Here is a 24,055-nt window from a genome sequence, read left to right as displayed (position 1 = left end):
GAGTATATTCTGATGACATTGATTATAAACTAGTGAGTATATTCTGATGACAGTGATATTAAACTAGTTGATATATTCTGATGACATAGTGATTATAAACTAGTGGCTATATTCAGGTGACATAGTGATTATAAACTAGTGGGTATATTCTGATGACAGTGATTATAAACTAGTGGGTATATTCTGATGACAGTGATTACAATCTAGTGGGTATATTCTGGAGACATAGTGATTATAAACTAGTGGCATATCTTTATAACTGTGTTCACGACCACCTCTGTATAAAGACCAGCTGTTTAATACGGCCTCTGTCCCTACTGTTCCCATTAGTCAATTTATACACAATTAGACAGTATAAAGTCCAAATGGCTATAAATAGCATTTTTATTTTGTCAATTGGTTGGTTATATAGACAAGTTTAACTGAAAATAACATGTCCGTGTTTTCTAGATTTTAATAGATGGGAGTTAATTCGGATTCTGATTCTATGGTGCCTGTTACTAACAGCTATTCCGTCTTTGCATATTACAGAGTTAGCTCCCTTGTGGGTAGGTATCGATTGTTACGTCATTATTTTGTGAGCGCAATTCACGTCGTTTTCTCCGAAACGTATGACGTTACGCTCGCAAACACATGACGTCACAATCAATACCTACCCACAAGTGCAGATAACTCTGTAATATGCAAATTCGGAATATAGAGTGACGGTTCCCATAGATGACTATATTTAGACAGAAAAAAAACATTTCGAGCTTTGAGGGAGCACATTTAAATCTTAAAAAAAAATTAAAAAAAATAAATGTAGCCCTTTTCAATTACTTTGATGTGTTGTAATTAGGATTGACATATTCACGGTAAGCTGATAAGTTTTGCGATTGCATAAAACTGGAAAACTAGTTTAATATTTACAAATTAAATATTTAAAGCCATTTTGATTTAGGTGTGTATCTTTAACGTAGATGTACACCTGTTATTATGATCGATCTTTTTACTATATTGATATTTGAGTTGTGTTTAAGCTGTGAACACTCACGCAGTTTGCAAACAACATAACTTAAAAATCAAATCAATTTGCAAATCAATCGAAACATCAGTCTCAAATATGCCAACCATACTTTTACAAGTGAGAAAAACACACAAATTGAAGTACAATTTGTTTGCAGAAAAACAGAAATTGATCGCTGACAAACTGGAGCCTGTGTCACACGTGCTTGTATGTAGAATTCTTATGATACATCTGTCCGTGTTTGATGGACCAAGTTACGGTCCAGGCTCGTTAGTTAGATGTGTTTCTCTGCATCCGTCTTCATTAGTGAATGATGGGGAGTTCAGGCTGTCCGCACTTCGTTAAATAATCACTATTAACAAATCAAGAATTTGTGAACCGTGTATCTGTGACTTTTTATGTGTGTCCTAATGATGCATACATTTGTTACTGTATTTTGATGTGATACGTACGTCACATACCGCCCGACCGAGAGGGCCTCTCATCAGCCATGATGGATGTCCCAAACTATCTGTATATAAACAACCCAGTCGGTATATTCGCTACTCTGTCATCAACAGCTAAAGGTTGCAGTCCTTTCTTCTTTATCAGGTAAGATTTGGTTTGATGTATAACATGAAATATTCGAGAACACATTTTTTTGTGAGTTTAAGACTTAACAAGTATATTTCTTGTAAAGAAATATCCTTGTTAAGTCTTACACTTAAAGTGATGTATCCAAAATGGCAAATGCAAAACAAAAAAAAAAAAAAAAAAAAATCAATTTCTACTCATCGAAAATTTCATGTATTAATCTTTATCTTTATGCTTATATGTTACCATAGCTTCTTAAATGATTGGCTTAATGAGTGTCAGATAGGTATCCTCTAAGCAATCTTCTTCTATCATCTTATGTAAATTGCCATCCTTGATATTCCAGGAGTTACTAGAACTATATAACTATCGTTATATCTACGATAGTGATAGTAACTCCTGGAGCATTGAAGATGGGAAATGGCGAGAAAGCAAGTTTGGCTTTGACCGTCTATTCATATCACCTACAAGGAAGTACTCTAATAGCTATTAACGATTCGCTGGGATTCATCTCGTAATACTATTCTGTATATATTCATATAATAATCTCGGAGAAAACGACGTGAATTGCACCCTCAAAATAATGACGTAACTATCGATACCTACCCGCAAGGGAGCTAACTCTTGTAATATGCAAAAACGGAATATATCGAAATCTAACATTTTCCTTTTGCTTTAACAAAGTTATTACCTTACCGTTAATAAGAAGGCCGCGTAGAGCGAAACTTTACTAACCATAACACGTGTGTGAGCATATAGATTCAATACATTCCAGTACCCCTTGGACTTTGAAATCGTGTCCCGCGGGAAAAGTCTCGCGCCTCCATGTCGGCAACCATGTTTTAATTCTCGTTATCAGCACGACGAGATTTGAAATTGTTTGTACTAGCTAAACGAAATGTGTCATCGGGATACGCTTTAAAATTATTACTGTTAGTAGTTTTAATTTACACATATACAAGACTAACACAATAAATGTACTGGTCCAATATAGACCGTGTATGTTCTCAAGCGCACGGCACCGTCAGCAGTGACGTTACAAAACCTACGCCAAAGATGACGGCACAGGTCCGCGCGTATTTGTGATAACATGGCATATTGCCGAGTTTTCTATGCATCTGATAAAAACAAGATTGAAGTATATTGCACTATTCCATTTGGATTATTTCGAATTCTTTCTAACTATTGATATTATGTGCATGTCAATGAAATATATTTTATTGTTAATCTCGTAGAAAAATGTAGACAACATAAAGTTATGATGTTATAATATAATCTTTTACATGTAGCTGCGCTCTTCTGAGGCTTTGCCTTAAATTCATATTACTACACGTATCATCACCTTCTGAACAATTTGATTAAAATAAATAAAATGTTAATTTTCATAACGATTGTCGTATTATGTTTCCCGGCGTCATCCTAAATGCCGCGCGGTAGTTGACTATTCCGTCTTTGCATATTACAGAGTTAGCTCCCTTGCGGGTAGGTATCGATTGTTACGTCATTATTTTGTGAGCGCAATTCTACCTACCCGCAAGTGCAGATAACTCTGTAATATGCAAATTCGGAATAAATGCGCCAGCGGCAAAACAGCGAAATGACTCGCCACTGTTATCACATATCACGCAGGAAATCTTGCATATGTTTGGTATTGTAACCTGGTCTTAGGTCATCGGTATATATTTTCTGATGTTATTAATGCTTTTAAATAAGAAACCTTTATGTTTTGCTCCGGAAAGGTAATGGGCCTTTAAGTTAACAATTTTCAGTGATATCAAATGTTTATGTTTTTTTATTTCTTCTATTTTTAAAATGTATCATATAATAAGATAATATTTTTTGTTGAGGTTATGAGTGTATAATGATAATGGAACACGTGTAAATTATGTAACCCTGACGAAAACGGGTTAAATAAAATTTACACGGCTCCATTATCATTATACCCTCATAACCTCAACACAATAAAAACCCATTCCTTATATTGCCTTTACAGTTTTTCACGCAAATTAATCTTATCTATTCCCACGACAGTTGCATATTTTTTGTATTAAAATACCCATGTTTGTTTCTCTCCCGTCATCGTCAACGAATTCGATTGAACAGCCGATTGTAATCGAGTCATTCATATCTTCCCATCAAAAGTGGGTCATGACCCCACGTTGCTACGCCAGCGTAACAATAGAATCGCTGCACGTGTTGTAGTATCATTATACACTGATGATGATAATACTAGAAAGCATGGTTATTGAGTTCATGTCAGTGCAAACTGTAAATATTTTGAGATCATTGCTATTCCTTCTTTGTATATATTATACTTATCTTCCGTGCGGCTAGGTATCTTTTGTGACGTCATTATTTTGTTGGCGCAATTCAAATCGTTTTCTCCGAAAAGAATGACGTTACATTCACAAACACAATCGTCGTCACAATCAATACCTACACACCCACAAGGGGACATAACTCTGTAATTTGCAATTACAGAATAACGTTGTTTACCACTGTAAGCGTTGTTTTCAGTGATTCACCGCACGTGCTACAAAGATAACAAGATGAAGGTCGCAGCCCTCCTGCTGATATGTGTGTCGTCTGCTTTAGCGACGTACAATGTCGGAGGTGGTGTTAGCTATAGCGCTCCAATATATCAGGGGGCAATTGGAGGATCAACATCGTATCAAACAGTTGCTCCAACATTCATTAAAGGGAGGACCTTCTACGCCGGAGCATCACCAGCATACAGTTATGGAGGATATCTTGCTCCCAATTATGAACCATCCCACTTAAAAGGTGGTTTCATGGCAAATGTTGTAAGTAAGAATATACTCAGAAAATAGAGGACTCATGGAATTACATTTAACATGCAAAGTATATTTATGAATATCTGTATTTAGTGTTGAACTGAAAAAATAGCAAACACAATATTGTATAGTATAGAACGCTAACAACCATAAGATTTTAATGAAAATTGGTATACAGGGGTTTTGTGTTAGTACTATGAGAGCGTTTGGGGGACTTCGGTAATTCATTACAATCATAATTTGATTTTACTTTTCATTAATTGATTTTACCAACTACATGTATTTTTAAATGATTTTCTTTTCTCACCGATGTAGTATCTATATGATACATATATTTGATTTGATGTCGTCCATTAACATGCTATTTTTATTCCGTCTGTTGTGTTTATATTCAATTTTATATATTTATCTAGTTTAATTCCTTTTTAGCTGTTATAACAACCTTAGGTATGATGACCTATTGCGATAGTCTTTTGTCCATTTTCGTCCGTTAACTTTTCTGTATACAATCAATTATTATAGAAAGTAAATATTTATATATTTGATTACACGAACGCATCACTTATTAGATCGCGTTGATATTTTGAACACGTGTTTATTTGATCGCATTCATTTTTAAATTAAATTTTTATTTGATCGCGTTGATTTTACAACGCTATGTTTATTTCATTGCGCTCACTATATATTATGTATATCAAATGATTTTATTTGTTCCGTTAATTAAATGAAATACTATCTTTTATAAGTTTGCGTTAGATAATGCAATAAATAATTGTTATTTCATCCCGTTTAATGTACAAAAGCAATGGTTTGTATTTGATCGTGATCATTAAATAAATTTTTATTTTATCATTTAATTGAGTAGTAATAATTTGATCGTTCTACATCTCTATCAGCTCCAATTATATTCATTGTTAGTATATTGATATATTTGTTTCATAGAATAAATTCAAAGCTTTATCTTATTTATAGCACTTGTCATCCTCGATACTCCAGGGGTTCCGATCACTTACGATCTCTACACTCCTGGACTGTCTCATAGTAAAACTGATGGCAACATAATAGAACAGGTAATTTAGTCGTATAACAGTACACTGTTTGGCTTTGGAGTTTGGCGTCGCTCTCCCTGTAGTCTTCAAAGGACATTTTTGCTGGCATGTGATTGGTTCAGATTTTTTCCTCTGAGCTGTTTCCAGTTTTACTATGAGATAGTCCTGGTATATAGAGATAGTAAGTGATCGCAACCCATTGAGAATAGAGAATGAGCACTTCTTCTCTTCACGATTCTTAGATATTACAATTTTGATAATTTGTTTTTTTACTAAGTTGTGCTTCTGTGTGACTATCGAACCTATTTTCATTTCATGTTTTGTTTGCAGGCTACAGCTGGGAGAGCCTCATCTGGATTGAACTACGGTTTAACAAACCCCACGGTAGGTTTAACAAAGTGTTAAACTTTATCCATTGTTGATTGATCATGATAATTATTTTGTATTTGATCCCGGTTGATTTTGCAATAAATTGTATAAAATCCATTTTTATCGATTATGGACTTTTGGTAAGGTTCATATGGGACCCAAGGTCATTATTTTAAACTCTACAAGGGTGGCATAATACCTTATGGGCCGAATCAAAGGTCCTTAATTTTTATATTTGATATGTAGTTTACTTTTGAGTATTAGCCGATGTGCATGGTTAATTACAAGAAAAGCAATGGTCATAGGACGCCACCCTGAAGAACCCAACGTGGGGTCAATGAAGTTCACAAATGGAATATTGACAAAAATTAAAATTAAAATTAGAAACACCAACTCGATATGCTATATATGGAACATTATAATTCTATCAAGGAGATATAACACCATATGGACCTGAAGAAAGGTTCGTGATTGATAAATATCAGTTCGCTGTTCATCGTATTTATCTGTCGGATATATTATCTTTAAAGTTATATGTGCCGTATTTTTCATAGTCACGAATCAAGAAGAGCTTTTAATATGTTATTCAACTCCAAAAGTTACCAACATTTTGAGAATTACAATACTTTCAATGTATAGGTTTTAATTTTACAAGTACAAAAAGGACTGAAAATGATTTTTGGCAGTACTGCCAAAAATCATTATATTAACATCTTCAGTTTATTGAAATGAGGATATACGGTCAGACCATGAAGCCATCTTGTTGTCCACAATTTCATTGCACATTTTTACAGTATTATTAGTAATTGTAAAGTGATTTCTGAAGGTATATTTCCATCTAAACATGTATAATGCATAAAAAAAAAGAATTTCCCAGTGCATAACCAATGTGTTCTAACTAAAGTTTATAAGGCATTATATGTGTGTGTCTGTCCATTTGAATGATTTTCACAGCTTTATTCATTAAAACTTATGGTTTTAAATAGATAATTGAAGAAAAATAAACATGTCCAAATTTTCGGCCAGTTACGGCACATATAACTTTAAACATATTTCATTGTTATATATTATATACTATGGAATTGGGCACAACTTTTCTAACGTATATGAAGTTTATTATTTTATTCATGTTAACTTTCAGAGTATGTTGAAAATTTATTTCCTCACTCACATCAACCTACTATGATTGAAAAGATAAAGCAAATAGCATTAATCTAAAAACTAGATGCCAACATATTAAATGAAAAAAATACGTATAATTTAGTTCATTCAAGGAATGCAATTTCGATTCAAAGGTTTTTTATCACAGCGTAATCTATGGATGGGGTTTTAAATGATTTTGATTTAAATATATATTATTTTTCTATTATTGCATTCATTACTTATATTTAAAGTATTTTAGTATTTCAATATTATTATTAATCTAAATTTAATTAAATTGAAGTTAATTAATATTTTTATATGCCTGTTACATATAATGCGTAATAAGGTTTTATTGATTGCATAAATTATAAAAAAATGTTTGTTATACTTGATCAGTTGTGTCCAATTTTCGGATTTGTAAAATAATATTATTACCTGGGCCCAGTTTCATGAACATTCCTTAACTTTAAGGAATTCCTTAACTTAAAATTCTCCATAGGAAAGCATTACGGATCTTAAGAAGGCTTCTTAACTTAAGGAGTTTCCCTTAACTTTCATAATTCTTTCCTATGGGAAATTTTATGTTAAGGAATTGTTTTAAGTTACAGAATTTTCATGAAACTGAGCCCAGTTCACTGACTTTCTATACACATTTCTTTTTTATTCTAAAAATTCTGCTTTTGGATTTTTGTCCGCGCATTTGTAATATGGTTCCATAATGTGAGACGTCAGAATACGACATATCTCCGGCGTCGCATTGCTTTTTTTTTTTTTTTTATTGTTTTAATCTTCATTTTTCTAAGATATATCATGGTATTTATTTCAAAGCAATGAATCAATTTTTCCGATAGATTTATAGAACGACATTCATAATGAACAGAGATAAGATATGAAATATTTATAGATTTTTGTGTATTAAGATATTTATTAAATGTTTCGTAGTGAAATGTAAGTTTTCTTATTGAAACTATCGAAAAGATCAAATGCACAAAATAAAATTCATCGAGAAAAAAATTATAAGTGAAATTTCAACCATTTTGCTCTCGTGGAAGTTTTTACATACATACCAAAATGATTTTGCCATATAGAGAATAAATAGAGAATCTTACATGAATGGCTATGTAATATGGAATTTATCAAACGAGTTCAATCATTTTATATGCCACGAACCTTTATGCGAGTACCATATCAAACTTTTTAACGAGTTTGATAAAGTTCATTTTTAATTGTCACGAGGTGTGAGATTCTAATATGACTTTACATAATTTTACATATCACATAAATTTTATTACACTGCAACAATTCTTTACCGAGAACATCAACAAAACAAGCTACTTTTGCTGCTCCAACATGCCATAATGATAATAATATTAAACCTGTGATTCTAGGTAATATGTGTTTTCCTTCCCTTTTCAGTATTCGTCGGCTTTACCCATCTCCTATGGCACAACAGTAAGTAAAGCTTTGAAATCGTCGTATACATGTATCTCCTCAATAGAGATTAACTTATTAATTTGATATGCTACTTCTGCTGCTCCAACATGCCATAATGATAATAATATTAAACCTGTGATTCTAGGTAATGTGTGTTTTCCTTCCCTTTTCAGTTTTCGTCGCCAGCTGTACCCAGCTATACCTCAGTAAGTTAATCTTTGAAATCTTCGTAAATCTCCCGAATAGAGATTAACTTATTAATTTGATATGCTACTTCTGCTGCTCCAACATGCCATAATGATAATAGTTATAAACCTGCAATTCTAGGTAATGTGTGTTTTTCTACCCTTTTCAGTATGCATCGGCAGCTCTACCCAACTATGGCGTAACAGTAAGCATAGCTTTGAAATCTTCGTAAATCTCCCCAATAGAACTTATTAATGAATAAATTGCATACCAAAAAATTCCGTGGCACTATGTCCTATAAGGAATGAGGAACTGGATTGGCATGCACCAAAAGCAAATTAAATTATATTTTATTATTTTTCTTTTGGTGTTTATTATATATACTATATACACAATTAAACACCAATCATTGGCCAAACAATGACTATCGTGTATGCTCTGTCGGCGGTGGGGCATCTTTAACTCTACTGCTCCAACATACCATACTGCGTTAAGTTTATTCTGTAAAGTGATATCTGAACATGATGTTGCAGATCTTCTTAAAAGAGTACCACTATGGTGTCCCTCAATGTTACAAAATTACATTGCACAATTCTTTACCGAGGATATCCGTATTACATGTCACACCAAAGTAGGATTACTCAGTAATATAACTTTTGTTCTTCCACGTTTCTTCGGATAATTTGGCTCTTATGTCAACCTGCAAACACTATATGCTTTTATTCCTTTTTCAGTATGGAGCGACGGCTCTACTCACATATAGCACAGTAAATAATGCTTTGAAATAGTCGTAAATCTCCCAAAAAGAAATAAACTATTCTTTGATATGCTATTTCTGCTGCTCCAATATAACATTATGCTCCAATATAACATTATGCTTTGAGTTTATTTTGTACCATTATGATATCTGAACATCACTTTGATGATTTTCATAAAACATTGGTGTACATGAAATCTGAGCAAAATTAATCTTAATATTATAGTAGCATTTTCGTAAGGCTACATAATTACCTTGCAAACATTTATAATTTTCGACACTGTGTAAAGTTTGGTAATCATTTTTGGTTAGATTTATGTATGTGATGTAATGGGACTCATTGAGCGACTCGACAATAGTTTATGTCATTACCTACTCGACAGTATACTCTCTCTTTGGGGTGAATTTGATAGCTCAAAGTTTCCAAATGTCTGTCCAACATTAATCAGTATCAGATGAATGCATTTCCTCGTTCCTGGACTTGTAGACCAAATAAACTTATTTCAAATTTTGTTTTGCATTTGCAGGGAATCGCTAGCAGCATAGGTGTAAGTATTCTCGAGTACTTTAGCCCCATTTTCATCCTGATAAAACATACTTTATTAAATTAGGATATAGTAGTAGCCGAGGACATGAACACGAGACGTTAAGTTGGTACTGTCACATAACTCCAAAAATTGCGATCACTTGAACTCTACTTCGATCAAATCACACTTAATATAACTTGAATATATGGATGCTATAATAGTTCCATATTGAAAACATTGGTCTGTATTTGATCGCGTTCAATAATTTTTTTTCGTCATTAAATTTTTAAGTTATAAAGTTATCGTTCTATATTTCCGTAAGTTCCCATTATATTCATTATAAAGTTGATGGATATACAATTTGTTTAATAGACAAAAATTCTTAATTTGATCATACTTATTGCATTTTTTAGATTCACGATTCTTAGATAAAATGATAGTCAAAGTCATGAAGTTTTTGAAGTTCTATGTGACTATCATACACTTTTTATGTTTTCTTTTGATACCTTTTTTTTAGACTGGAATGAATTACGGATTCTCAAGTCCTACCACGGTATGTACAACAACTGTTCTCGAATGTAGCTTTGTCATGTTGGATAGCTGTCGTATATTAATCAGTAGGGAGTGCAGTTCATGCTCTGATACCACTGTAAATTTCGCGTACTAGCACTTTCGAGCTCGCGGGAAAGTTAAAAAAAAATCAACCATGGGATAATCATTAGATTACAGATATCTGGCTCTTTTTTTTTTATTTGTTTTTTGTTTTGTTTGTTTAATTATGAGAGTTATGCGGGTAGGCATCGATTGCTATGTCATGTGTTTACGAGTGTAACGTCATACTTTTCGGAGAAAACGACGCGAATTGCGCTCACAAAATATTACAAGAGACGGAGGACGCGAGACTTTAATGAAAGAATCGCATTGAAATTTGTTTTAGGCTCGATAAATTTTCTCCTTTTAAATCACGGCATTAACTTGTAAAGCAGTCAAGAAAACGTTTTGGCTTCAATAGAGTAAAATAGAGACGTCAAAATGTCTGACACATATACCTCATAGTGACACACTTATGAAACATATGACTGAGATCTCGCTGTTTTTATCATAGTTATATACAATATTTGTTTTAAGTATCGTCTAAGCAATATCAAGCAGCGGCACAGAGAATATTGAATAGTTTCACCATAGAAGTGAATTATCTGTTTGATATTTTTGCGTTAAGTATATTTTGTCAAATTCTGAAGTTTGAACATATTTCTGCTGATAAAAGATCTTCATAGAAGATGACAACTCTATTGTTTCACATTGAAACAATTGTCACGCCATAGTGACTATCATACACTTTTTATGTTTTCTTTTGATACCTTTTTTTAGACTGGAATGAATTACGGATTCTCAAGTCCTACCACGGTATGTACAACAACTGTTCTCGAATGTAGCTTTGTCATGTTGGATAGCTGTCGTATATTAATCAGTAGGGAGTGCAGTTCATGCTCTGATACCACTGTAAATTTCGCGTACTAGCACTTTCGAGCTCGCGGGAAAGTTAAAAAAAAATCAACCATGGGATAATCATTAGATTACAGATATCTGGTTTTTTTTTTTTATTTGTTTTTTGTTTTGTTTGTTTAATTATGAGAGTTATGCGGGTAGGCATCGATTGCTATGTCATGTGTTTACGAGTGTAACGTCATACTTTTCGGAGAAAACGACGCGAATTGCGCTCACAAAATATTACAAGAGACGGAGGACGCGAGACTTTAATGAAAGAATCGCATTGAAATTTGTTTTAGGCTCGATAAATTTTCTCCTTTTAAATCACGGCATTAACTTGTAAAGCAGTCAAGAAAACGTTTTGGCTTCAATAGAGTAAAATAGAGACGTCAAAATGTCTGACACATATACCTCATAGTGACACACTTATGAAACATATGACTGAGATCTCGCTGTTTTTATCATAGTTATATACAATATTTGTTTTAAGTATCGTCTAAGCAATATCAAGCAGCGGCACAGAGAATATTGAATAGTTTCACCATAGAAGTGAATTATCTGTTTGATATTTTTGCGTTAAGTATATTTTGTCAAATTCTGAAGTTTGAACATATTTCTGCTGATAAAAGATCTTCATAGAAGATGACAACTCTATTGTTTCACATTGAAACAATTGTCACGCCATAGTCTATGATAGCTTGTTTATAAAAGCCTTGATAACGGCAAATGTTGATACTTGTCGGAAACGTTCGATCACAAAAATCCCCTAAGACTAAAACATCTTATAATTTATTTTGTTTCTCAATCAAGTACTTAATTAATGGACGGATAGGGACGAATTATAGCTTTGGAAGAACGATTTATCAATTTGGTGCGTGAGTGTTTCGATTTATAAAACAATTGGGTTTTTTTGTAAACTAGTTAACATACGAACAACAATAAAAGTAAAGTATGGAAATAAAAGTTAAAATTTTGTATAGTGAAAAATATCAAGTCACGGACAACCGACTTGAAATAACAGTAATTGAAATAGTCCCATCGTTAAACGGGATATACAAGGATAAGTACAACATTTCAATCTATTTCAATTATTTTCATTAGAATATATTTCCATATTGATCAATTTTCAGAATATGTTCTATTCTTCAGTGAGTTATCATACTGACGTAAAACCAAGTCGATGCTTGATCTTTTGAACTCTGATTGTGGTATTTGTACACCAGAGCCTAACTGCCAATGTAAATACAAGAAAATATCATACATTGGGCTTAGTAGCAACATATAGGTAATGTGTAATGGTAATGTAAATATTTTGCATTGACAAACAATCAACCGATATATACAGATAATACCTTGATTGGTAAGGAAAAGATTTATAATAATACTTTCCCCGGTCTGCCCCGCGTTCAGTTGTTCTCGGGTCGCTGCACGGCCAATAAGTATAAAATCACGGGTCAAAATGATCAGACTAAAGGGAGAATTAATATTATTTTATAATAGCCAGAAATGTATGATATAATAATATACATGTATATTCAGATTTTATAATGGTACATGATACAGGAGATTTAATGTCAAAAGGAAATTTCGTAATTTACGCGGTCATTAGATCGCGAAAATAACCCCACGCGAATAGTTTACTGCAGGAAATCGCGAAATTAACCAACCGCGAAATATTCATCAGTAATTTGGACTGTTATATCAGCCTACAAGCACTTAATAGCTAGGTAATATACGCTGTTCTTCTTTTTTTCAGTTCTCGTCTGCCCCTGTTACTTCCGGGGTAAGTTACAGTTTGAAATCATTGTATATCTTCCCGATAGAAATTCACTTATTTTTTATATGTTATCTCTGCCGTCCAACATGAAATAATGCGTTAAGTATATTTTGTACAAATCTGATGTCTGAACATCATTTTGCTGACCTTTACAAAACACTTCGGTGCTTCTGAAATCTGATCAAAATTAATCTTCATGTTATAGTAGCACTCTCGTGTCTCTACAGAATTATATTAAAAAAATCGCCATATTCTAAAATGCGTAATTTTTTGTTATCTTGTACTACAGTTACATAACTTAATAAGCGACTTTATGGTCGCGAGTTTATTAATTACATAGTAAACTGTATGCTCTCTCTTTAGGATGAATTTGATCACTCAACTTTTTCAAATGCCTTCCAAATAGCTTCAATTGGTAACAGTAATTGTTAAAATGTTGGAAACAATCGATTGACCGGTTTTTATCAACAACGGCATCACTATAACATGTTCTATCAAAGGGAGACTAATCTGGTTTATAACTTTTGTTCGTCCTTGATACCTTGAATAATCAGGACTGTTATGTCAACCTTACGATTTATGGTTTTCTTCTTTTATTTCACTATTCGGCTGCACCCATCATGAGCGGAGTAAGTGAAGCAATGAAATATAGCGCAGAGGATATTTACAATCAAAACGTATCGATGCATTTACGGTTTGGTTGTCATATTTTAAATATGCAGTGATGTGTAACATACATTGGCCGTTCTAACATAGCCAATGGGTTAGCGCACCATGGTAGATATGCTAGAACACCCCATGTATGTTACACGCCCATGCATGTCAAAAATATGACAACCAATATATTATTAATAATACCAATTATATTTACATTTATATAGTCATTCCCGCTAAAAAAGAAAAGGGGTACAAAAGAAAGTATGAAAACAAAAGTTAATCGTTTGTATAGTATACAAACTATCATTTGATGGAACAGCCAATTATTTTGCGGGAAAGAGCTGATTGAGTTCTTACAACTTCCGGTATATTGCCACGGACTAAACAATAACAATAGATGAAATAGTCCCATCGACAAAAAGGGATATACAACGGCAACATTTCCATATTGATCAATTTTCAGAATATGTTCTACTCTTCAGCGAGTTATCATACTGACGTAAAACCAAGTCGATGCTTGATCTTTTGAACTCTGATTGTGGTATTTGTACACCAGAGCCTAACTGCCAATGTAAATACAAGAAAATATCATACATTGGGCTTAGTAGCAACATATAGGTAATGTGTAATGGTAATGTAAATATTTTGCATTGACAAACAATCAACCGATATATACAGATAATACCTTGATTGGTAAGGAAAAGATTTATAATAATACTTTCCCCGGTCTGCCCCGCGTTCAGTTGTTCTCGGGTCGCTGCACGGCCAATAAGTATAAAATCACGGGTCAAAATGATCAGACTAAAGGGAGAATTAATATTATTTTATAATAGCCAGAAATGTATGATATAATAATATACATGTATATTCAGATTTTATAATGGTACATGATACAGGAGATTTAATGTCAAAAGGAAATTTCGTAATTTACGCGGTCATTAGATCGCGAAAATAACCCCACGCGAATAGTTTACTGCAGGAAATCGCGAAATTAACCAACCGCGAAATATTCATCAGTAATTTGGACTGTTATATCAGCCTACAAGCACTTAATAGCTAGGTAATATACGCTGTTCTTCTTTTTTTCAGTTCTCGTCTGCCCCTGTTACTTCCGGGGTAAGTTACAGTTTGAAATCATTGTATATCTTCCCGATAGAAATTCACTTATTTTTTATATGTTATCTCTGCCGTCCAACATGAAATAATGCGTTAAGTATATTTTGTACAAATCTGATGTCTGAACATCATTTTGCTGACCTTTACAAAACACTTCGGTGCTTCTGAAATCTGATCAAAATTAATCTTCATGTTATAGTAGCACTCTCGTGTCTCTACAGAATTATATTAAAAAAATCGCCATATTCTAAAATGCGTAATTTTTTGTTATCTTGTACTACAGTTACATAACTTAATAAGCGACTTTATGGTCGCGAGTTTATTAATTACATAGTAAACTGTATGCTCTCTCTTTAGGATGAATTTGATCACTCAACTTTTTCAAATGCCTTCCAAATAGCTTCAATTGGTAACAGTAATTGTTAAAATGTTGGAAACAATCGATTGACCGGTTTTTATCAACAACGGCATCACTATAACATGTTCTATCAAAGGGAGACTAATCTGGTTTATAACTTTTGTTCGTCCTTGATACCTTGAATAATCAGGACTGTTATGTCAACCTTACGATTTATGGTTTTCTTCTTTTATTTCACTATTCGGCTGCACTCATCATGAGCGGAGTAAGTGAAGCAATGAAATATAGCGCAGAGGATATTTACAATCAAAACGTATCGATGCATTTACGGTTTGGTTGTCATATTTTAAATATGCAGTGATGTGTAACATACATTGGCCGTTCTAACATAGCCAATGGGTTAGCGCACCATGGTAGATATGCTAGAACACCCCATGTATGTTACACGCCCATGCATGTCAAAAATATGACAACCAATATATTATTAATAATACCAATTATATTTACATTTATATAGTCATTCCCGCTAAAAAAGAAAAGGGGTACAAAAGAAAGTATGAAAACAAAAGTTAATCGTTTGTATAGTATACAAACTATCATTTGATGGAACAGCCAATTATTTTGCGGGAAAGAGCTGATTGAGTTCTTACAACTTCCGGTATATTGCCACGGACTAAACAATAACAATAGATGAAATAGTCCCATCGACAAAAAGGGATATACAACGGCAACATTTCCATATTGATCAATTTTCAGAATATGTTCTACTCTTCAGCGAATTATCATACTGACGTAAAACCAAGTCGTTGCTTGACCTTTTGAACTCTGATTGTGGTATTAGTACGCCAGTGCCTAACTGCCAATGTTATACTGTTCAAATATTATACATATATACATTACATAGCAACATATACGTACTGTGCAAATAAATTATCCCCGCGTATTTCTGCCCAATATTCATCCTCATCAAAATATGTTATTTTGCACATTCATATGATGTATACCTTATAACCTATTACTAATAACAAAAACTCCAAATGACTCGAATTACAATTTATAAATTCTTGACTAAGTGATATTTTTCAGAACGTCCAATTTCATGCGAAGTCTAAAAGTAAAACGAAAGTGAATTTAGTATGAAAATTTTTAAGAAACAATATAACGGAAATGCGGGTAATACGAAACTTCGTATAAGATATAAGCAATACCTCTTTCCTGGACTTGTAAAACAAATCAACTAATTTCTTATTCTGTTTTGCATTTGAAGGGATACACTTCTGTTGGCATGCCTGTAAGTATCTTGAAGAATATCCCCGCGTATTTATGCCCAATTTCCATCCTCATTAAAATAACTTATTTTTCCCTTTTATATGCTGATAATTTTATGAGCTATCATTAATAACAAAAATATGATTTTTTTTACACTGATAAGGACGTAATCATAATACAGTTATCTCGCGGTCATTATATATAATTATTGACCTGTGTTTGATCGCAGTCAATAAAAGAAATTTTGTTTTATCATTTAATTGGGTTATTATAATACGATCGTTCAATTTTTCAATCAGTTCCCATTATATTAATTATATAGTTAACACGAAAGACGATAGGGTGACTGTATGGGTGGAATAGAGATAAAGCTCTTAAAGTGACAGTTTACTCGAAGTTGAATTAAGTATGTTTTTTTTAAAAATGATACAACGTAAGTAAGAGTACGACACCTCGTATAAGATGTGAGAAATACATCGTTCATGAACTTGTAAAACAAATCAACTTATTTCGAATTATGTTTTGCAGACATTCTCCGGTGCTGTATCCATGCCTGTAAGTATCTTGAAGAAAGTTCTCGCGTATTTGCTCCCATTTTTCATCCTCATAAAATATATTTGTTTTGCACGTTAATGTGATGTATGCATTTTGAGCTATTTCTAAGTAAGCAAGAAAGTAAGAGAGGAATTATAACAGGAAGGAAGGAAAGGCGAAAGAAAGGGAGACTATTGGTGAAATATAGATCAAATTCTTGACTGATATTTTTTAGAATATTGTATATTACAGAGCTATCTGCCCTTGCGTGCAGGTATTGATTGTGACGTCATGTCTTTGCGTGCCGAACATCATACTTTTCGGAGAAAACGACTTGAATTGCGCCCACAAAATAATGACGTCACAATGGATACCTACCCGTAAGGGAGCTAACTCTGTATTATGCAAAAACGGAATATCTATATTCCCGTTTAAATGGGTCCCAATACCTTGACCACCATTACAAATAACAAACATTTATCAACAAAGTTGTCGGTATTACTTAATATGATAATGATTTATTTTATTTATGAAATCTCTAAACTATTTTGGTTTGCATTTGAAGGGATACAACGCTGTCGGCGCCGTGTCTGTAAGTATCTTGGAGAAGGTTCCCTCATTGCGCACAATGTTCATCCTCATCAAACATATTATATTTTAGTACTTTGTATAGATTAATGAGATAACGGATATCCACTGTCACGCAATAACATTTGATAGTAAAAACAATCTCAGAATTGATGACGTTGTCTTCACAAACGAATGATCAATTTTCATTATTTGAATGCAGAATGCAGACTGTTTAAATGAGATTTTTCCTTTATCAAATATGATAATGGCTCAAAAGGTGACGTTATCGTAATGCTAATTTAGAGAAATAGACGTTTTGGGAAAGTATATAATAAATCATTGATAAGTGATATTTTTTCAGAAAGTCTAATTGCATGAACCCGAAGTCTAAAAGTAAATCTTTGTAATATAATTGTAATGTATGTAATTAAGTAACTAAGCAATTACAATTTAAGAAACATGCAACTGAAATGTAGGTAATAAGAAGATATGGGCAATACGTCGTTCATTGACTGTAAAATAAATTAGCTAATTTCGAATTTATTTTGCAGGGATACCCCTCAGTTAGCATGCCTGTAAGTATCTTGAAGAAGGTTCCCGCGTATTTGCTCCCAATTTTCATCCTCGTAAAACATTTTATTTTTGTACTTTGCTGTGATATATTGTAGGGGCTCTTTTTAATGTCGTGTTATTCCATCTGAGAACGATGTACAGTAACGTGCCAAAAGTTTTCGTAATTTTTATTTTTCCCTATATGTTCTATGTATTTTGACATTTTTTCTTTGATTTTTCCTGATCTCGTCTATTGGTGGATTTTACTCAATTTTGGCATACTTGTAGAGAATTATCTACACTTTCAGCTCATAATATTTATATAAGTTTCCGATATTTTGTTATCAAAATATGTATCTTTTTTGTGCACTACTTACACTTATGACGTCATTTCCTTCTTTGTTTTTACCAAAATGGCAACGAAAAAGTATTGCATGGTAATGAAATATGGTTTTCTCCAAAAGTACATAAAGGAAAATTATGTAAATATCATTAGCTGAAAGTATAGATAATTTTCTACAAGTATATCAAATTTGATTAAAATCCGCGCCTAGATGAGATAAGGAAAAATCCAAGAAAAAATGTAAAAATACATAGAATATATACGGAAAAATAAAAATTACCAAGACTTTTGGCACACGACTGTAAATATACAAACTTTTACCGTTCAGATACACTGAAATCTAAGACTTAATTCTGTATTGTCCATATATCATTTTAGAAGTTCTAGATTAAAATAAGATAAAGGATTACTATCACTTTGATATGAAAATGTTCTGATCTACGATTTCAAGAATTTACGTTTTTATATTTGCAGCCGTGATACTGATTTCAGTCATTAGACTCTGTTTATACAAGTGATATTTTGTATACCTATATATCACTTCTTATGTCTACTTAAATACACAACCTAATCAAATTCTTGACTAAGTGATGAATTTCAGAATTTTCAATTGCGTGAAACCAAAGTCTGCATCTCTAATTCTTTTCACGACTTAGTCGCTAGTATTATCTATTATATTTTCTGTATAATATATATATATATATGCCGTTTACATGGGTTTCCAAAACCTTGACCACTATACAAATCACAAAGATTTATCAACAAAGTTGTCGCTATGATTCCTGCTCTCAACTGTACTAGTTGTCTTCAGATGATAATGGTTTTTAATGTGTAGATGGAGTTATGTCCCTTTAATCATACCTGTTAAGAAAAGAGGTAATTGCTGAGTATCGACCAATTTAGCAAAGGGCAAAAACGTTATTACTAGACAGAAACGTAAATAAAAGAAATTCGACAAAAATAGACAGAACATATTTACTTCTATACTCTGCATGATATTTCTTTTTAATGCAGTTTAAAGGCACACTACCTTTCCGAAACAAAATATTAAGTTTCTTAAAAACATTGATAACATAAGCAAGTGTATATATCGATGGCCTAAGATGAAGTTACAACACCAAACAAATGCAAGATTTCCAGTGTAAACTATGTTAATAGTGAAGATTCATTTCGCTGTTTTGTCGTCTGGCGCAGTGAGAGTAAACTTACGTTCGGTAATTAGGACGGCGGAAGGAAACATCAGACGACCCGCGTTATGAAAATTATCATTTAATTTATTTAAATTTCATTGTTCAGAAGGTGATGACAGGTGTAGTATTAACGGTAAGCTTATAACTTTGCGACTATACAAAATTGTAAATTTCGTGTTACATTCAATTTTAAAAATTATAAGCCGTTTCGGAAAGGTATTGCGCCCTTATGAGATAGTTCCACTAATACTTACCTCTAATGAAATGATGACAATAGTAAAATGTATCTTGATTAATATATCGTTCATACACTTGTTAAACAAATCAACTAATTGCTAGCTTTGTTTTGCATTTGAAGGGATATCCAATTGGTGGTGCCATGCCTGTAAGTATTTTGAAAAATGTTGGGTATTTTTGCAATTTTCATCCTCATTAAACGATTTTAATTTTGTGCTTCCTGTGATGTAAAGTAGGAGCTTTTTTTACTGTCATGTTACCCCATCTGAGGACGATGCAAGTATAAAAAAACCTTTACCGTTCAGCGACAGGCTTACTGAAGTACTGTTTCAGATTAGTCAAAAAAGTTTCACAGATAAATTCAACTGGTGTTTTACTTGATCGGGTCTCTTATCAATTTACGACTGTGAACGTTCAGACTAAACGTTCAGAGTTTTAACTGTTAAGATGTTCTGATCTACGCGATGGTACTTTTGGTGTATTTCATATCTTTACATTGAAATTCAAGGATTTACGTTTTTATATCTGCAGCCGTGATACTGATTTAAGTCATTAGACTCTGTTTAAACAAGTTTTGTATACCTATATATCACTTCTTATGTCTACTTAAACATAAACCTTAATCAAATTCTTGACTAAATGAAGTATTTCAGAATGTTCAATTGCGTGAACCTGAAGTTTGCATCTCATTTTTTCACTACTAAGTCGCTATATGAGTATCTATTATACTTTCTGTATGATATATATATATTTCTTTCATACCTACACGTGTAATACTGGCTGGTCCAGGGCAATACACTCATGGCGCCTGAGGCTGTATTGCATGGCTACCCATGCAATAAAGCCTCGTGACGTCACGGCGTCAACAAAATATCTATTTCTTTGGTAAAATTTTAACATTTGTTTCACAAATATGACTGGTTTTACTATAAAAGATGCAAACAACGGAATTTATGTTGAAAATATCACGTAATTTTTCATGTATGGAAAATTGACTTCCAGTCGTGGATTTCTTCTAATTTATTTCAAAACGATATAACGATATTATAGTTGTAAAATTGCAATAAAACGTCGAGGTATGAAAGACAAAATACTCTTTCAAAAGTGGATATGAAGGATAGGGATATTCTACCCTCGGGATCACAAAATGTTGCAAAACCCTCGGGTTTTACTACATTTTGTGACCCTCGGGTAGAATATCCCTATCCTTCATATCCACATATGAAAGAGTCTTATAATATATACCGTATACATTGGTTTCCAACACCTTGATCACCATACAAATAAGAAGCATGTATCAACAAGGATCGCTATGATTCCTGCTTGCAACTGTATTAGTTGCCTTAAGATTATAATGTTTTTATTTTTGAAGTCTATATTCGTCATTATGAGTTACGAAGATGGAGTTATGTCCCTTTAATCATTTTTGTTGAGTAGCGATTTAAAGGTTGAATACTGTCCAATTTATCTAAGGGCATATCAAACACTATTACTAGACAGAAACGTAAATCAATGAAACTAAGCAAAAATCGTCGGAACAATTATACTTCTACATTTTATATATCTTTCTTTCTTTGAAAGTAGTTTAAAGTATAATAATTAATATGTCTTGTTTTCATATATAAAATATGGCTTTCTGATTGCCCGATTCATTTGTTTCATACCGCTATGAAAACAAAATCCGAGAATGGCGCGGAAACAAGACGTTATCGTGACGTCACAATACGTGTAAACGCATTTTATGTTATCAAGTAGTCTGGAATTATAAGCATTGATGTCACTATTTCATTATTTCATCAGGGTATGAAATAAAATTTGTTTGCAAACAAAATTTCGTTCATACCCCGATGAAATTAAAAAAAAATAGTGACATCAATGCTTAAGTAACACTATTACTTACATCTCAGCAATTTATGACAATAGTAAAAATTATCTGAAATTCTCATATCATTTAGAAATAATCATTTCCTTGTTAACATTCTGATTTTAGATAATGTCTGAGAGATCATTGTTGTTTCTTACTCTTTATATTACCCAATGATAAACAAGCATCACAACTTAATTGATACCCCCCCCCCCCAAAAATAAACAAACATTACAACTTTATTGATACCTCCCAAAAATATATAAACTTGACAAATTATTTGGTACCTCCCAATAATAAACAAACATCCTTGTGATATTGTTACCTTTCGTAATGAGTTTTATGTCGTTGTTAACAGATTATTAAGACATTACATTTTACTCTAAAACAAACATAAAAATAATGGCGGTGATTCCACAAATGAATAATGAGTTTTCCTGTATGCAACCTGCTGACTTAATAGGAATCTTCCTTTATCAAATGTACGATATTGGTCGACGTTCCTATAACGCTAACATAGAGATTTGATAAAAACTAATTCTTTGATAAATTAATATTAAAACTCTTTTGTCTTAACCTAGAAAACAAATAATTAACATTAATGTCACGTTTTCAAATTTTAGCGGGTTATATAATTTTTAAAGGTTTGTGAGAATTTTTGGTGAAAGTTTTTTTTAATACTCCGTAGATATAAAATTATGCTATTAATACTTAAAGGCCCACTACCTTTCCGGAGCAAAACATGAAGATTTCTTAAAAAGCTTTAATAACATCAGAAAATATTTACCGATGACCTAAGATGAGGTTACAGCACCAAACATATGCAAGATTTCCTCCGTAATATATGATAACAGTGGAGAGTCATTTTGCCGTCTAGCACAGTGATAGTCAACTACTGCGCGGTATTTAGGACGACGGCGAGAAACATAAGACGACTCGCGTTATGAAAATTATTTTTTTATTTATTTGAAACAAATTGTTCAGACGATGATGATAAGTTTAGTATTAACGGTAAGTTAATAACTTTTGCGACTCTACAAAATTATCGATTTCGTTTTACATGTCCATTTTAAAAATAAAAAGCCGTTTCGGAAAGGTAGAGGGCCTTTAAATCACACAATAGTACATTTTGTTTAATTATTTATGTTCACATTGTAGGCCGTGGGAGGCATGGCAACTGGATATAACTATGGACTACCATCTGTAAGTTTACAACCATTATCTATCAATATCAACTCATCAAAATTTCTTGGTTTTTTTTTTCTGGATTTACTTACTGTAAACCAACTTTCGTTTGCGTGCGATTTATTTTCGCAATCTCGCAATCCAAGTAAATTCGCGAAAGTTTCTATCCGCGAATGATCTATGTTGATAGGAATTATCATTCAATTGTTAAATCCGTGAATAACTATGTTCACGAACTTCTTTTTTTTTCTTTTTTTTTTCTTTTATTCCTTTTATTTTTTTTCATTTTTTTTCTTCTTTTCCTTTTTTTCTTTTCTTTTCTTCTCTTCTTTTTTTTCTTTCTTTTCTTTTTTTCTTTCACGAACTTCTTTTAAAACGGAAATCAAGAAAAATAGACGCTAAAAACAGTTTACAGTATCTAATTCGATGTACTTGATATTTGGAATTTAACCATTTACTCACTAAAAAAAAAAATTGAAATGACGGTTGTGTGGGGGGGGGGGTGCATAGGTATTTGAATTCTACTGAGTAAAACGAATTATAAGGATTCAATTATATAATGTGAATATATAATTTTAGGAAGCTGTAACACATAACTCGGTACATTGTCAGTGTGTTCTATTGTTGTGCTATTGCTCTTTTATATCTTTAAGTAATATAGCAACAGTCGACAGCTTTTGGTATATCTGATACATTTATATCCATATCAGGCCCATTAGTAGTTGAAGGTTTTAGACCCTGTTTAAACTAGTGATTTTTTGTATACCTATATATCACTTCTTATGTGTACTTGAACACAACGTATTTGATACAAAGAGTCTATATATCCGTCCTAATCACATATATATATTGTTTGTAAATTTTGGCAAAAGATACAAAACAAAAATGATGCAAATGTACATTTTCAATGTTATAATAAACATCTGGACACATTGGGAATAATGGTTCTAAGAAAATAAAATTTAATTTTAAATTAAGAGTTTAAGTGCATTTCAACAAATTCGCAAGTTCGGCCCCAAATACAGCAGTTAAACATTTTTTTCTCAAAACTGGTCTTCGGTTCATGTTTAGTG

The 24,055-nt window shown here is 32.5% G+C and overlaps 1 protein-coding gene across 7 annotated transcripts in view; it reads left to right on the top strand.

The window, feature by feature from the left end:
• The first annotated feature begins 1,121 nt into the window (after positions 1-1,121).
• The window catches only part of LOC138335410 (prisilkin-39-like), a 38,657-nt gene continuing 15,723 nt past the window's right edge, over positions 1,122-24,055 (top strand). For 3 of the 7 annotated variants that reach the window (XM_069284486.1, XM_069284485.1, XM_069284482.1), the window contains exons 1-17: positions 1,123-1,597; positions 4,097-4,383; positions 5,754-5,807; positions 8,352-8,387; positions 8,543-8,575; positions 8,725-8,760; positions 9,840-9,860; positions 10,357-10,392; positions 11,211-11,246; positions 13,087-13,113; positions 14,854-14,880; positions 16,506-16,529; positions 17,036-17,062; positions 17,607-17,633; positions 18,163-18,186; positions 20,055-20,081; positions 22,956-23,000. In XM_069284486.1, the coding sequence (XP_069140587.1) occupies positions 4,129-4,383; positions 5,754-5,807; positions 8,352-8,387; positions 8,543-8,575; positions 8,725-8,760; positions 9,840-9,860; positions 10,357-10,392; positions 11,211-11,246; positions 13,087-13,113; positions 14,854-14,880; positions 16,506-16,529; positions 17,036-17,062; positions 17,607-17,633; positions 18,163-18,186; positions 20,055-20,081; positions 22,956-23,000 (735 nt within the window). In that variant the 5' untranslated portion in view covers positions 1,123-1,597; positions 4,097-4,128. Of the gene's footprint in view, positions 1,598-4,096; positions 4,384-5,753; positions 5,808-8,351; positions 8,388-8,542; positions 8,576-8,724; positions 8,761-9,839; positions 9,861-10,356; positions 10,393-11,210; positions 11,247-13,086; positions 13,114-14,853; positions 14,881-16,505; positions 16,530-17,035; positions 17,063-17,606; positions 17,634-18,162; positions 18,187-20,054; positions 20,082-22,955; positions 23,001-24,055 lie in introns of all 7 variants that reach the window. The other 4 variants (XM_069284484.1, XM_069284481.1, XM_069284480.1 and 1 more) reach the window with 2 other exon arrangements.

The sequence above is a fragment of the Argopecten irradians genome, chromosome 11 (genome assembly GCF_041381155.1).
Source record: "Argopecten irradians isolate NY chromosome 11, Ai_NY, whole genome shotgun sequence".
In the NCBI taxonomy this organism is placed as follows: Eukaryota; Metazoa; Mollusca; class Bivalvia; order Pectinida; family Pectinidae; genus Argopecten; species Argopecten irradians.
This window is presented reverse-complemented; position numbering and strand designations above follow the sequence as displayed.